The sequence below is a fragment of the Poecilia reticulata genome, linkage group LG11 (genome assembly GCF_000633615.1).
Source record: "Poecilia reticulata strain Guanapo linkage group LG11, Guppy_female_1.0+MT, whole genome shotgun sequence".
NCBI lineage: Eukaryota > Metazoa > Chordata > Actinopteri > Cyprinodontiformes > Poeciliidae > Poecilia > Poecilia reticulata.
Genome location: NC_024341.1, coordinates 20,567,637 through 20,581,407, shown reverse-complemented (window position 1 = coordinate 20,581,407; position 13,771 = coordinate 20,567,637). Strand labels below are relative to the sequence as shown.

At 37.7% G+C, this 13,771-nt stretch overlaps 1 protein-coding gene across 12 annotated transcripts in view; it reads right to left on the bottom strand.

The window, feature by feature from the left end:
- Positions 1-13,771, bottom strand: part of LOC103472665 (sodium bicarbonate cotransporter 3-like) — a 52,456-nt gene that overhangs the window by 24,925 nt on the left and 13,760 nt on the right. For 9 of the 12 annotated variants that reach the window (XR_534907.2, XR_534908.2, XM_008422443.2 and 6 more), the window contains exons 2-7: positions 10,892-10,973; positions 9,324-9,473; positions 7,023-7,161; positions 5,838-5,998; positions 4,881-5,069; positions 2,964-3,347 (exon numbers count right to left, since the gene is read on the bottom strand). Coding sequence is in view for 10 of the 12 variants with exons in the window: in XM_008422443.2 (XP_008420665.1) it covers positions 2,964-3,347; positions 4,881-5,069; positions 5,838-5,998; positions 7,023-7,161; positions 9,324-9,473; positions 10,892-10,973 (1,105 nt within the window). In the remaining 2 variants the exon portion in view is untranslated. Of the gene's footprint in view, positions 1-2,963; positions 3,348-4,455; positions 4,611-4,880; positions 5,070-5,837; positions 5,999-7,022; positions 7,162-9,323; positions 9,474-10,891; positions 10,974-13,771 lie in introns of those variants that run through there. The other 3 variants (XM_008422442.2, XM_008422447.2, XM_008422450.2) reach the window with 3 other exon arrangements.

Sequence of the window (13,771 nt, the reverse complement as noted above, 5' to 3'; positions counted from 1 at the left end):
TTTATTAATGACCCATGCCTTGAAATGGAGCCATACCCAGACAAACATATACACATGCACGCAGTCTAAAATAAACTCTCTTGGCCTGGTTTATGAGGAACAAAACGTCACCGTAGGTGCGAATATGATAGCACATTCAGTACTAACCAATCCTAGTAGTCACAGGATATTTTCAGTCATACTGCTGGCATACTGTGCTCCCACAACATTCTTACTCGGGTAAAAGAATGTTTATTCTACGGAACTGATGAGGAGGAAGTGAATGGGTTCCAGATGATGCAAAAGAGGAAAACACAATAAGCATGGACGTTAAATTAGTATGAACTGAAAATAGAACCATCACCCAGAGGTAAAAAAAATAAAGGTTTTGCTTCAGGCTATATAATAAAAGCATAAATTTTAAAAACTAAAAAGAAGGGGTTCCCAAGACTTCCTGTTTCTGGGAAACACATTGCTAACTCTTTAATGACGTAACCCTCATAAATTTGTTTCTTTAAATCGTTTACTTTTTTCCGCAAAGAGCAAATTCCCGTATTACTAGTTGAACTCCAAATAAAGTTCTGGCTACTGTCTCAACAATAAATCTAGGCCCAGTCCACACAAAGACAAACTCTGTAAACTTTTGCAAATGATTAAGAACAAATGTGCGTCCACAAAACAGGATGCAGGACTACAGGCGATGCAACACCGCCACAGATTGACTAAAACACACAGAGCAACACCAAATGGCTGGCAGCATGTTGGCTGCTTGTGAGAATGAGGCACATGTGGGTTACTGAGAGARATTGAGCAACAATGTCACAAAAGACGCAGCTCGCCTGTACATACAAACATGAAACCAGCATTTGGAAATGTGTCTGCTATGGAACCAGTTTTCAAAAATTATTGTCCCCGTTATCCCAAAACCCCAAATCCATGTGTATGAATGATCTACATGACAAAAAAAAAAAAAACATTTGCAGATGCACCTAATCTCGTCTTCATGTGGACGGGTACTAAAGTGGCATGACTGTATAAAGCAAATAACAGATAGTTGCCAGAAAGTATTCAATATTTAAGAATAGCAATAAAGGTTACAAATTAAGAGGAAAATATTAATAAATAAATAAATCTTAAACGTACAAACAACAAAGTTTCTGTATAACAAAATGTATTTATTTCTAGTGTGAGGCTATGGAATAAATTAAGGGAAGATCTCAAACGAAGTCCACATGCAGTTCAAGAAAATGTATAAAAGTATGTTGCTGAAACCATACAATGAATAAGTATTATTATGTGGGTACATTCTCACTCGTATTGAATATGTCAGGTTTTTTTTTTCTTTGGTTATAGAAAACTATAAGTATTTTGCTTCCTTACGTTTTACTTGTCATGGTGAAATGTATATTATTTAGTAATAACTGGAAAGCTTGGTATCATTTGCATATTCAAAAAAAAAACAAACAAAAAAAACAATTAGCAATCAGGTGCACGAGAACAACCTGGTTTAATTTGTTTCTATTTCTAATCATTCATCTTGTTTTCTTCTTTCTTACGCATGCATATGTGCATGTCTTAAGTAACAGAACAAATTTGTTACAAGCCAAATTCTGTCATACTGAAGTGAAAACATCATATTAATTTGTTTTTTTCTGAGGTAGAATTGTTTGGGTGGGACTCTTCACACATCTTTTTCTTTCTTTCTTTTTTTTTTTTAGCTTTTGACAGCTAAATTTCATGTGTATGTGAGGCAAGTGAGTGTGTGTGCAATGTGAAGCACCCAGTGGTTGTGTTTTTCTGGTTCCAGAGCACCTACTTTTTTATGTAAACACATACTGATAAGAAAGGCCTAGTCTCATCTCTCTGGTTTGTGTGAATTACAGAAGGGGGAACAGTGGTGACGTCAATCTTTCGCTCAGATGTGTAAAAAGAGGAAATGTGTCTGCTGCATAAGCAGCTGCAGCCTAACGCAGGTTTCACTTTTCTGATGCTTGTTAGCCTTAAGAATAACAGGTCAAATTCTAAAAATTGCAGCAAAAACAAAAAGAAAGGACAAATTACAGCAGAATTTTTGTAGATACTTTGACTTCCTTTTCAAAAGGCACAATAGCAGTTTTGTGGTGTATATWACAGCAGAATGCAAWGTATTGGAGAAAAGTATTTTTCTCATCTCCGTGAGGAAAACAAAGTTCAACTTCAMRCTTGACATTTTATTTATCAATGTAAAGGGCCTAAGTTTATTAAAAAGGAACCCAGACAAGATGAAGAAAATGTTTGTTGCGGTGTTGGAGCACAACTCCTCAAAATACAAAAATGTTATTTTTAGCCATATTTCCAAACATATGCATATATATTAACAACTTTTTCCACCAGTGTTTAATTCAAATGGTTCTTTTGACTATTGCTTTTGAACATAAAACCTTCTGAGATTCTCCTCAGACACTGAATAGTGGTTAAAAACAAACCGAAAAAAAAAAAAGAAAAAACATTCCAATGTCAYTGCTGAGAAACCTTATCTGGAATGCTTTGAGTGCTATACAATGAGGTTAGCKGAATGTAGAAATAAAAGCACAGGAAAGAATCCAGCATAGGGAAAAGAGGAGCGAAACACAGCCATGCAGCTGTACTGAAGAGAGAGTGAAGGAAAGGGTGGCCAAAGAACATGATGTTGAGAAAATGCATAGAGGTGTTTGAATGGGTAAAGCGAAGCAAGTTTAGGAAGGTTCTAACGTGTGTAAATAAATAAACAGCTTATTGGAACAGACATAAAAGGAGGTAAACGGATTAATGGTGCCAAAATAAAAGAAAAACATAAAACTTTTTGGAACACATCCAGTGTCTTAGAAAGGCAGCCTTGCAGTGGGTTGTTGATGAAATGGTCGCAGGGTTGGAAGATAAAAAACAGGGAAACAGGGCTTTCATGCTAGTGCTAGTGTTCTCTGTTCAAGCTGTGACTCACACTGGCAGGCTACACAGATATTTGCCTTCTAAGGGCAGCAGCTCGTGGTTCTGGGATGCCGAGGACGTTCGCCGGGTGAGCTGTGGAGACACTGCGTCCTCCTCCGCAGAATTTGCCGGCTCATCGTCCTCGGGAGGAGATACAACCACCTCCGGTATGCCTTGAGGGCCGGGGCCTGTGCAACGGGTTTGTGATGGGCTTAGATGGGAGCGGCGAAACGATAAAGGGGTGTTTTGTGGGGTGCTGTGGGGAGAGGGGCCCGGAGACAGCCCAGTGTTGGAGGAGGAGGAGGGCAGGAGGTGGCTGAGCAGAACGGAGACTCTCGACTCTCGTCTCTGGGACAGGCTGGAGACAGAGGAGGCCAGTCCTGGCTTGTGGAGAGAGAGCCGTGAGGAGGACAAGCCCTCTCCTAACAGAGGAGACAATGGCAAAAAAAGGGAGAGGAGAAGGAAAATATAGAAGGAGGATAAGGAGAGGATAACAGAATAAGGGATGGAACAGAGAGGGYAACAATTTGAAGTTGATGTACAATACACAGATGGCACCCCAAGGAAACAAAGTGAGAAAGGATGCAAAGCAAGAGCATCGCAAAAAGGTGCAGCTGGAAAGTGTTGTGCTTGCATAACRTGAGCTAAAAGCATAGCTGTGTGGAGCAAGCTGTAAGGATGAATCAGAGGGATGCTGGAGGGTCTGCAAGGAAAAACATTACTTCAAACTGTGAACCAGAGATGCACCGAGACACTTTTCTGATAGACAGGCTGGTCAGCCGAAAATTAAAACATCTGCTATTTTACTAATAGATGAGCACACCAGGTCAAAGATTAACAACAATACTCTTTGGTGKGAATGCCATCACTGAGTAAAGAAGATTTAGGGGAAACATAAGCTAGGAGTGGTCCAATACATCTCTTCAGTTCCTGCCTTTGACACACGAGATACGTCACCTAGGCCTGACACGATACTGGACTTCAGTCCTGGATAGTTTTATCAGAAATATTGAAATAGAGCAGAGTCGAAAAGGATAACTGAACGCAGCCAGTTCGAGCTGTTTGACTGCAAGCAATAGAGGTTGTKGAGCTATATTAAATATCAGCGAGGTCTTCAGAAGTAAGATCAGAGRYGATGTAGGAAGYTATTTCAAAGAAATGACGCTGCAGGAGAGAGTTAAACTTTCAGCAGATAACAGGAAGGCTGCACTGAATTGAATTAAACTGAATTGACTTTTTTTTTATCCTTTTGAGTTATCCTCTGAGAAAAACAAATGGAGACTACAGCACTAATCAGCTACAACCCGTATTGGTAGCTGAAAAAAGTCTGATCGGTGCATCTCTACTTTTAATGAACCAATCAAGCACTGTGACTGAATAAAGGCAACACCTCTAGTTTTAAGGCTAGCATGCTGCARAGGATGAGCTCACAAGATGTCTGTGCACAGCAAGCAAACAAGAGCTCTGCCACAACAATACATGTCAATTTGGTCACACACCTTTCACTTTGCAACAAATGCCATCACCAACCTTTCAAATTTCCAGTGTAATGACATGAAATGCAAGTCGAGTGAAAACGACAGGCAGAGAAGTGAAGAATGTGACATCTCATTCAATATTGAAATCTCAAGCTTCTTAACCAACATGTTACAACATGTACACCATAGGCACGGTCGTGCGTAGGGCATCGTCACTGGAATGACACTTTGAGGAGAAAAATCAGGAATTAATTCAAACCCCAAAGACAGGCCAGCCATACGGGTTAGCACAATTTTTAGCACCCAAATTTCTCTTCCAGTCAGGGGACTAACAGATTTCTCTAAATTTTACTCACTTTGACCATCCACCTCCTATGCTGGCAAGTGAGGGATTTGAACAGTGGACTTTTAAGCACAGTTCCCCAGTGGTTGAATAGATGGAAGAGCAAGAAATGTGAGTGCTCTGTAGGATCTCACCGTTTCTTTCAAGCAAGAGTGGGTCAGAATGTTTCTTGCCTATGTCAGCAATGGAGCGCACCAGAGGGATGCGATTGCTGAGCTTCCGCTCATTCTGATGRTGGTGCTTCTTCAGCATTGCTTCCCGAACCTTGGCGCGCAAATCCTCCTTCAACTGCCCAGATGCCACCATGCTGTCTATGACCATGTCTGGAACGCACAAAGACAGTTATATAAAGATAAACACGCAGGGTTACACAATCCAAACATGACAGTTCTGGTGAAAACTTTCCATTCACCCATGAGCTTAAATGTCATTTTATTTTGGGCTTTTATTTATTTATTTCAACTGTTGCGTTTGCGTGGTGGAATGATCACATGCCAAACAAAAAATGGGCACACAAAACTAAAATTGTTTAGTATTTTCTACARGGTCAAAATAATAAAAACAGGCTCAAATACACACACACAAACCTCTGGCATAATTCTGACTAAAGCCATTTCTGCACTCAGTCGAGCAAAACAAATCTTATTTAGGACTGCCTGACCTTTTCAAAAAGAGAACATATAATTTACAACAGGAAATATGCTTTCATTGTAAAAGAACCGCCAAGCAGAGTTTAAATGAACTCTACCAATTATATAGCCACCTATAAGAAGATGGCTTAATGTTCCTGCCGAGATTAGCCCACAAACATGTTAATTACAAAAAGCATCTGGTCGAGGGCTGTCTTCCAAAGGAAGATCTGGTCCATTATTAGTAGGACTACATATATTTATTTCTAYCTGAATGCAAAACGTGAGGCCTTTGTGGATTAAAAACATCAAAAATAAATTCTAATTCATTCAATTATTGCTTTTGAAATTCCTCCTGGARTTGTCCCTCAAGTAAAACAGTAAGCACAGTAAATTAATATGAACTTTATGACCATGATGAATATATTACATCTGAGAGATTCCAGTGAGTTGTGTTTGTACCTGCAATTTCCTCAATACTGTTGGCCCTCATATCCAGCATGACGGTGCCATTCAGTATGCAGCTGCGTAGTTCAAATAAGCTGTGTAGTGATAACGTGGCCACATAGGGCTTACTCCACCGCTCTCCGCCGTCTTCCACATCCTCTTCAAACTTCAGCCATCTGACGCACACAGAAAGAATGTTTCACGTGAAGGAGCAAAAAAAAAGAGCTGCGCTTAAAAACCTCCTCGTTAGCCTTTCAACCGTCAAATTAAAAAAATTGCAGTGTTCTCGTCACAGCCGACTGCATTTTACTGCTTTGACAAATTTCATCCGACAGAGCACGCAGTGTAACAGAAGCAGTGCAAGCCGGATGACTCATACTCCAAATCTGTGACTAATTGAACATGTTTCTGTTAGAAAACAATCTGTGGGATACCAGGCATCTAAAAATCACTAATTCCACTTCTAACTCTAAAAGGTTTGGAAAAGCAAACCTGTGAAAATATTAAAATCGGAAGTTGAGCCCAGGTTTTGCAGATAAATACACCCTGGAAATAAAGTTTCAGTTAGGGGTGGGCACTTATTGTATCGTTTAGCATTAATTGTGATCAATTTCTAATCATTGCAAGATTGTTGATTTATCGTTGTCACATTAATTTCCATTTAATGATGTTTAAAATCCCCCAAAACTATATTGTTGGGATTGTTAGTTTTAATATTTTCTCCAGTGTTTGTTCAATGAGAATAAATATTAATAGATTTTAAAATATGAATGAATGCAGTTAAGTGATACAAATCACATCACGTGACTGGTGTTGTAAGAAAGCATATTATATGAATGCAGTCATAGCCATACAGTTATCTAAAACTGAAGGAATAAATTGTTGTTATTGTCTCTTTTATCAAATGTCATGCTTACACCACAAAACACTTTGATAAAAATTTAAATCCACATTGCCCACCCCTTGGTTCAGTCATTAAAAGCCTAGAAGCTAAAAACCTACACAAGTGAACTAAACTAAAAATATGGTTCACAATTACTTAGATATGAATAATAACATTTTAGCTGAACCACATTAATTGAAAGAGAAATCATCACTAACATTTGCTCATAAAACCAACGAATAATTAGACAACTATAGAAGATCTTTATTTGTTTTCATGTTTTATCAACTTGTTCATGTTTTCATTGCTATTCTAACCTGGCGGTCTCTCTCCACTCGGTCGCGCCACCGTCTCTAAAGGACAGCTCATCCAGCTCAGTGAAGAGGTCGTGRGGGATGTGCTCGAGGTCATCGTCCTCTGTTCCTAAGATGAACTGTACCCTCTGTGAAGGTGTGTCTGAACACAGAGAAATTACAATAGATTAATAGCATGTTCATTAAGACTAGAATGAATAAAATGTCAAGACATTTATGCAATATAAAACACAATTTTTTTAATTTGTTCTGTGAAAGCAGCTTTTAATTTCTTATGTCTGCTCTATCAGAATAAAACATTTGTCGAAGTCCGCAGGTCACATCATGTACCCATACTGGCGTTAATCGGCTTCATTCCTCCACAGGGTGTCGTTTTTAATAAATTCCCAATCTACTGCAGCAAAACTTTACCCTTGACTCTCTTATCCTCATTGAATAAATCACAAATAAAAACCTCCACCTTGTCAACTCATAATTTAGTCAGAGGCTTWTAAAATCACTACTACTGTTTTGGGTGGACCTTGCCAAATGTAACTTCTTCACTCTTTGGCAAACTTCGTCTGCATTCTCAGCTGCCTTGTGCTTTCTTTTTTTTTTTTCCTTTTACATTTTTCACATCTATTTCAGTCACGGAAATGAATCTAAGTAATGTGAGCTACAATACTGAACACAGTGAGAAACGCATTATGCATAATGCATAATGTCTGCATAATAACAGCACCTCCAGTGATCTGTGTCTCATTAAATCTCCTATACACACACACACACGCGCACGCACACACACACACACACACACAGTACTATACAACCTTATTTGGTGAACAGGTTGCCACAGGGGTTTAAAGTCAAAAATACCGGAAAACACACACTTGCCAGCTTGATGTCATTCCCAGATCAAACTTCCAACTTTAGAGGTAAAGAAAAAGTGCATAGAAGTATTTGTACTGRCCAAACATAACATTTCTCAGAAGTCCCTCTAAGTATCAGTAGTGGTACTTGTACTATTTGAAGATTATGGTGCTATTCGGAGAAAGTACAACTTTTTTATTTTTTCTTCAAATGATATACATATTTTAGACTTAAAATTAAGGCTATAAAAAATAAACTTTCAGAACATTACAACTAGTTGGTAACTGAAAGTAATCGGTGTGTTAAGAAAACAATTTCAAAAACAGCATAAAACCTTTAACATTAATTTTATTAAACCTAATACTCCCCACTTTTATGTGTAGCAACATTCCAGAGCTGATCTAGAACCAGACGGAAAACATGAGTGGATGTATTCAAATACCAAGATGGGTTTTTTTTAAGCATATCTTCAGTGTTAAGCTTTTATTTGTTGCTTTTTATATCTTGCAGCTCTGACGGCACAGCTACTTTTTCCATACAAGGTGCTTGCACACATCACTTAAAATGTCACGACCATCAACCTGTCAGGCGCTGCTTCACAGTGGCCTTTAAAGCTTTTTAGCAATGAATGCTTCAGAGAGAACTGAAAGATGACGAGCACAGAAAGCAGAGAAATATATTGCATTGCAGTATGAGAGAGAGCAGCACATCCCAGCACATATTATTCCTTCCAGGCACTATAGAAATGTGTGGCTTCTACCCTGCTCAAGCAGATTATAACAAATGAAACCCACTGTAACGCAATAAAATGCCAAACTAAGGCTCTGTCCAATTTAAACTACCCTTTTCTACAATGTTTGGGATTTACTTGATGCATTTTTGTACGTGATTGCCGTAAACCTTAGTGGACAACGTAAACAACTATTAGCTGTTATTTTTTCCCATGCATCTTGCCTAATCTAATCCCAAGCAGTGAGCTTTAGGCAGGTCTCAGGATGCATTTCGAGTGGCCGCTTGTGATCGGATTTTACTTTCCCTGACCCTGCTGTGTAATCACCTTCAGCTTGGACAGTCCGCTGTAAACTACACAAATAAGAAACCGTACGCTCTGCATATTACAATTACGTTCTCAACAATAATACGTACTCAGCAATTGATAATGCAGTAATTGTAAATTAGAAATACATTTTAAAAGTACCAGTAAATGGAAAAAAAAGAATAATGAATTCTTCAAACAAATCTACACATTTTAAGTTGATCAGTTGTTGATCTACTGGTTTGTGACAGCAAAGGATCCATTAATAAAATAATCTGGGAGACCTAGAGGTTTTTTATGGCAGAAATTAAAAGAGTGACAGTAGAAAGTCAAACAGGAATATAACCTTTTGCAAAAAGAAAGTGCAATGAGTTATTTACTTTTGACATGGTGTACTTAAAATAAAAACAGAGTCGAACCATAACTGGGGGACTCTCTTCCATCTTCCTTTTCCTCCTCACAGTCTCTGTCCTTCTTCTTTCGGTGATGTCTGCGTTCTCTGTGGCGGTGCCGCCGTTTGCTCCCTCTTCCAAATGGAACGTGGACCCCTACGTACACAGCTCTGTGACCTGGGAAAGAAAGGAAACTTTATTTAATAAATGACGCACAAGCAACTTTATTTTAGACTGTCTCAATTGCCAAGCATGCCATGTACTTTGACTTCCCATCTATCTCAAAAGCAAAATATTATTTTTTTTTGTCATAGTAAGCAAATAAAAGCATAGAAAGATAAACCAAATTCTTAGTTTAATTCTTTCYTAAAGGAAACAACTGCAACAACAATATTAACATTTCAAATTGAGTACATCAACTTTGTTTTCACAAGCGTAAAAACCTTAAGCTCTTAGATAACAGGTAAAAATAGTTTTGGCTTCAAGAGCTGACATTAGAATCAAGAACACAACACTGTCGATAAGACAGAAGGAATCTCTTTCCATTTCTTTGGAAAGCTTAAGTTAATCTACTTGACGAAAACCAGAGTACAACATTTAACTTTTGCTCTTCTAAGTTGTTTCCCCTCTGCTTCTCATCATTATTGTTACTCCCACAAAGGAACCGCGTTCCGAAATAAACTGGCCTATTTTCACCCAACATACTCTGCCGATACCCATTTTTTTTAACGGATGAGTCATTTCTCTTTGATTTGAGGGGAAACTCAGGAGAAATGACACCAAGATGCAGCATGAGGAAAAAAACTCAGAGGCAATGTGAAGAATATGGATAAAGTGAACCATGAGAAAAAGCAATGGAGGGGGAAGAGGTARACTTGAAAACCGAGGTACTGACAGATTTAATTATTTTCCACAGTAAATATGTGGCCTCTGATGAAAATTTATTTACTTTAAATCATAAATGACACCATGTGTGTTAAAAAAAAAAGCCTTTTGTAACTGGGTGTGCACTCTTAACATTCACCATTACGTAGTGGGTACAAACAAAGGTTCTTACTTCGCTGTTAATGAAATAATGACAGAAATGTGCGGTTTGTTTACCACAAAGTGATGTCAACAGGAAATTAGAGCCATTAGAGTTTCCATACAGATACAGACACATTACTGATGATTCCATTCTTTCCACTGCTTATTGGTTTCCAAGACTCTTGAGAGCAATACGGCTTAAACTCATCAGCTGTTTTCTGCTGATTGGATTTTAATGGAGTTAAATGGTGTCTGTTACATTTTTACATATGAAACTCCATAGGAAATTATCAAATGGTTTTCTTTTCATTTTCCCTAAAAAAAATAAATAAATAAAAATCAATGACAGTTATATACAAAAAAATTAAAACTATTTTTTTTAATCTGCCATRAACATCACAATTACTACAAAAATATATATCCATTAGCATCACCCAAGGTTAGGTTCGGAGATAAATTGGCTTTTTTCCCTCAAAGGACCAAATATTTCGATTTATTACTGAACAGAAGAAAAAAAACAACTGTTAACTGCTAGTAAACTACGTGTAGCTGAAAGGCTTTGTACTTACTTTCCAAATCTTCTGTCTCATAGTTTGAAAGAGTGGTGAAGCTGGTCTTCCCGTGGTCAACCAACGCCTCCTCATCTAGACCCTGGAAATAATGACAACGAAGGAAAGAGTCAAGAAATCAACAGTATGACACTTTCTGTTGTCAAATTCTGTTTATTAAACATTTAAACAGAATTATAAAGTATGTCTTGCAGATTGTAAGTCTTTTTAGAAGGAAAACAGATGTTTGGTTTTTTTAAAGTTAATAGTTTTGTTGAGCGGGCAAACAGGACRATAAATTAGGTATTTCAGTTTTGATTAGAGTACATTCCAGAATCAGTGTTAATTTATACTGCATGTAATCCTTTCAATTACAGTCAAATATTGTACAGAAGCTGACATGCTGTTTTGAAATTTGACGAGACCTTGGTAATAAGTATTATGCAGCAAGCTCTCTTACACATTAACTAAGTGTAAGAGAGGTTACACTTAGCTAATGTGTTATGGGTTATGAGGGTTTATCTATGGGTAATRTTCCACACACWAATTAGTCTGTGTTGATAAAATTGTACCTATTTTTAATGACTCATGCCATAAAGGTTATGTTTCATAGCAATTCCAATAGGTTAACTACAGCAATTAGAAAGAGAAACACCTTTTTCAGAATATGCAGTCCAATATTACTATTATGAAAACATGAATGATTCCATGGCTTCCGGTAGGGAGAAAAAGAGCCCCAGTGATACACAGCAGGAAATATACACACCCCCTGGCAATCAATATCAAATTAAAGCATCCAGATATAATTAATACAGTACTTGAATACACACATAAACACCAAAAATATGCATTTTGCCAAATTAAAAACATAAAAAAGAAACACACAGGAACAGAGACATAAGTCTATTCCTTCCTTAACACACASCAAACCTGATGCACATCCAAACACTCCGCAGATTCTTTTCCCTATGTGAGTGAATATTTCAGACTGAATGGAAAAATGAAGAAAATGTGTCTMTAAAAAATAAAGACAGAACTGCAGTACAATAAAAATCAAAAGAAAAATGCTTCTCCTTTTAAAGACAAAATGTAAAATGTAAAGACAATAAACCCAAAAAAGAGCCTTGAATTTACAATGGAACGCTTGTGTGTGTGTGTGTGGCGTATTGCAATATCACACTTACATACCAGACCTGAACCCAACAGAAATCCTGCTAGGGGATGCTGAACAAAGGTTTGCAAAAAAATACATGTGTCTGCATTCACTGAATTTTTAGGCCAACTGGGGGAAATTCCAAACCTAATATCAGCTCATTGGAACGTGACCTATTTTCGTTAGATGTACGTTTGCTGGTTTTCAGTACCACAAAGGTGGACATGCTGGGCACACTGTAATAGGATCGGCTTGTTTACATATTCGGTGTGTTTCCACTAAATGTGATGTTGCAAGAGGAAAATGTTATTTTAGACAAACATTGTTATAGGGCGAAGAAATACCCAGAGGGTGTGCTGCTGCTGCCAGGTTTATACTACTTCATAGTCTACTTTCCTATTTCACTTGAAGTTCACATATAATTCTACATAATTCATAATTCTGGATAAGCACCACCTGTCGACATCAATTTTCAAGTCTTGCCATGGATTCCTTAGTTAGGTTTAGGTCTCTACTTTGACAAAGCCATTCTAACACATCGAAAATAATTCCATTGTAATCCTGGTATGATTCTGGCACCACCATGTTTACTGTGTGTTTCTTGTGTTTTCCTCCTCACATTTTGGTTAAAGTTTGGTTGAATTTGACCAGAAAGCCTTCTTCCACATATTTGCTTCTTCTTCTTAGCTTGTGACAAACTAAAATAAAACTTCCAATTAGAAACAAAGAATCACCGTGGCATTTTATTTGAGTTAACACAGAATTTGGTGTAGACTTTATGTTTTATTTTAGCAGAAATCACATAAGGTTTACAGGCAAGGCATTTAGCTTGTGTGAAACTACTTCTGACGAAATAACTGCTACTTTACTACTCTGCTTCTTAAAACACTTATCCAGAAAATCTGTGTGATTTACAGCAGCTTTTTGTCAGGAATCAAGAATCACTGTTTACGTGCATGCCGTCTCATGGCAGCTTAGCAAGCTATAAGCACTTGTTAGAGTGCGTGTTGCCCTCAACCCCACGTTTCTTGGAACAATCCGAGAACACGTGATGAAACCTGTCACATAGCTTTGTCAAAAATAAACCCCRGTCTATCTGCCACAGTCCCTGAGGCAAAAGGTTGAGGACAGTGAGATCGCTTCTGTTTTCCTCGACCACAGCTGTGCTTTGAGGGCCTAAATGGCTAAAGTCACTGGGGGGAGGCTAGTAGGAGGGAGGAATTGCCAACYGAGTAAGAAAAGCCAGCATGAATACAGGACTGTAGACAGAGCACAGACGTGTGGAACCGCAGCATAAAATAGTCTGGCCTTTTGTTAATAATTGTGTGCATTCATAGAATATATGCTTTTTTTTTAAATCTTACTGGTGATTTTGGTTCCATAACATAATTGATATACTGTATAAAAAACAATGCCACCTGTTTTTCTACAGACAAATATTAAATCAGACAAAACTTCAGCTAGGATTGAGAAATGTACTTTTATTTGCCGAATGTGGGATTTTAATCTGTAGCTTKCCTCTAAATCAGAAATGTAGATATAACAAAATTAAAATGCCTTTTAATAATKTGAAAGGTAAAATATCAAGACGAACGTAAAGGAGCTAGACTTGAGTCTGAAAATGCACTTCGGAACATATTAGTCCCACCACTAATAAATATTTTTATATTTCACAAACCCATCAGTGTAATACCAACAAAATCATGAAAATAGATCAATCTACTTCAGTTTTAAAAGGCAAATAAGAT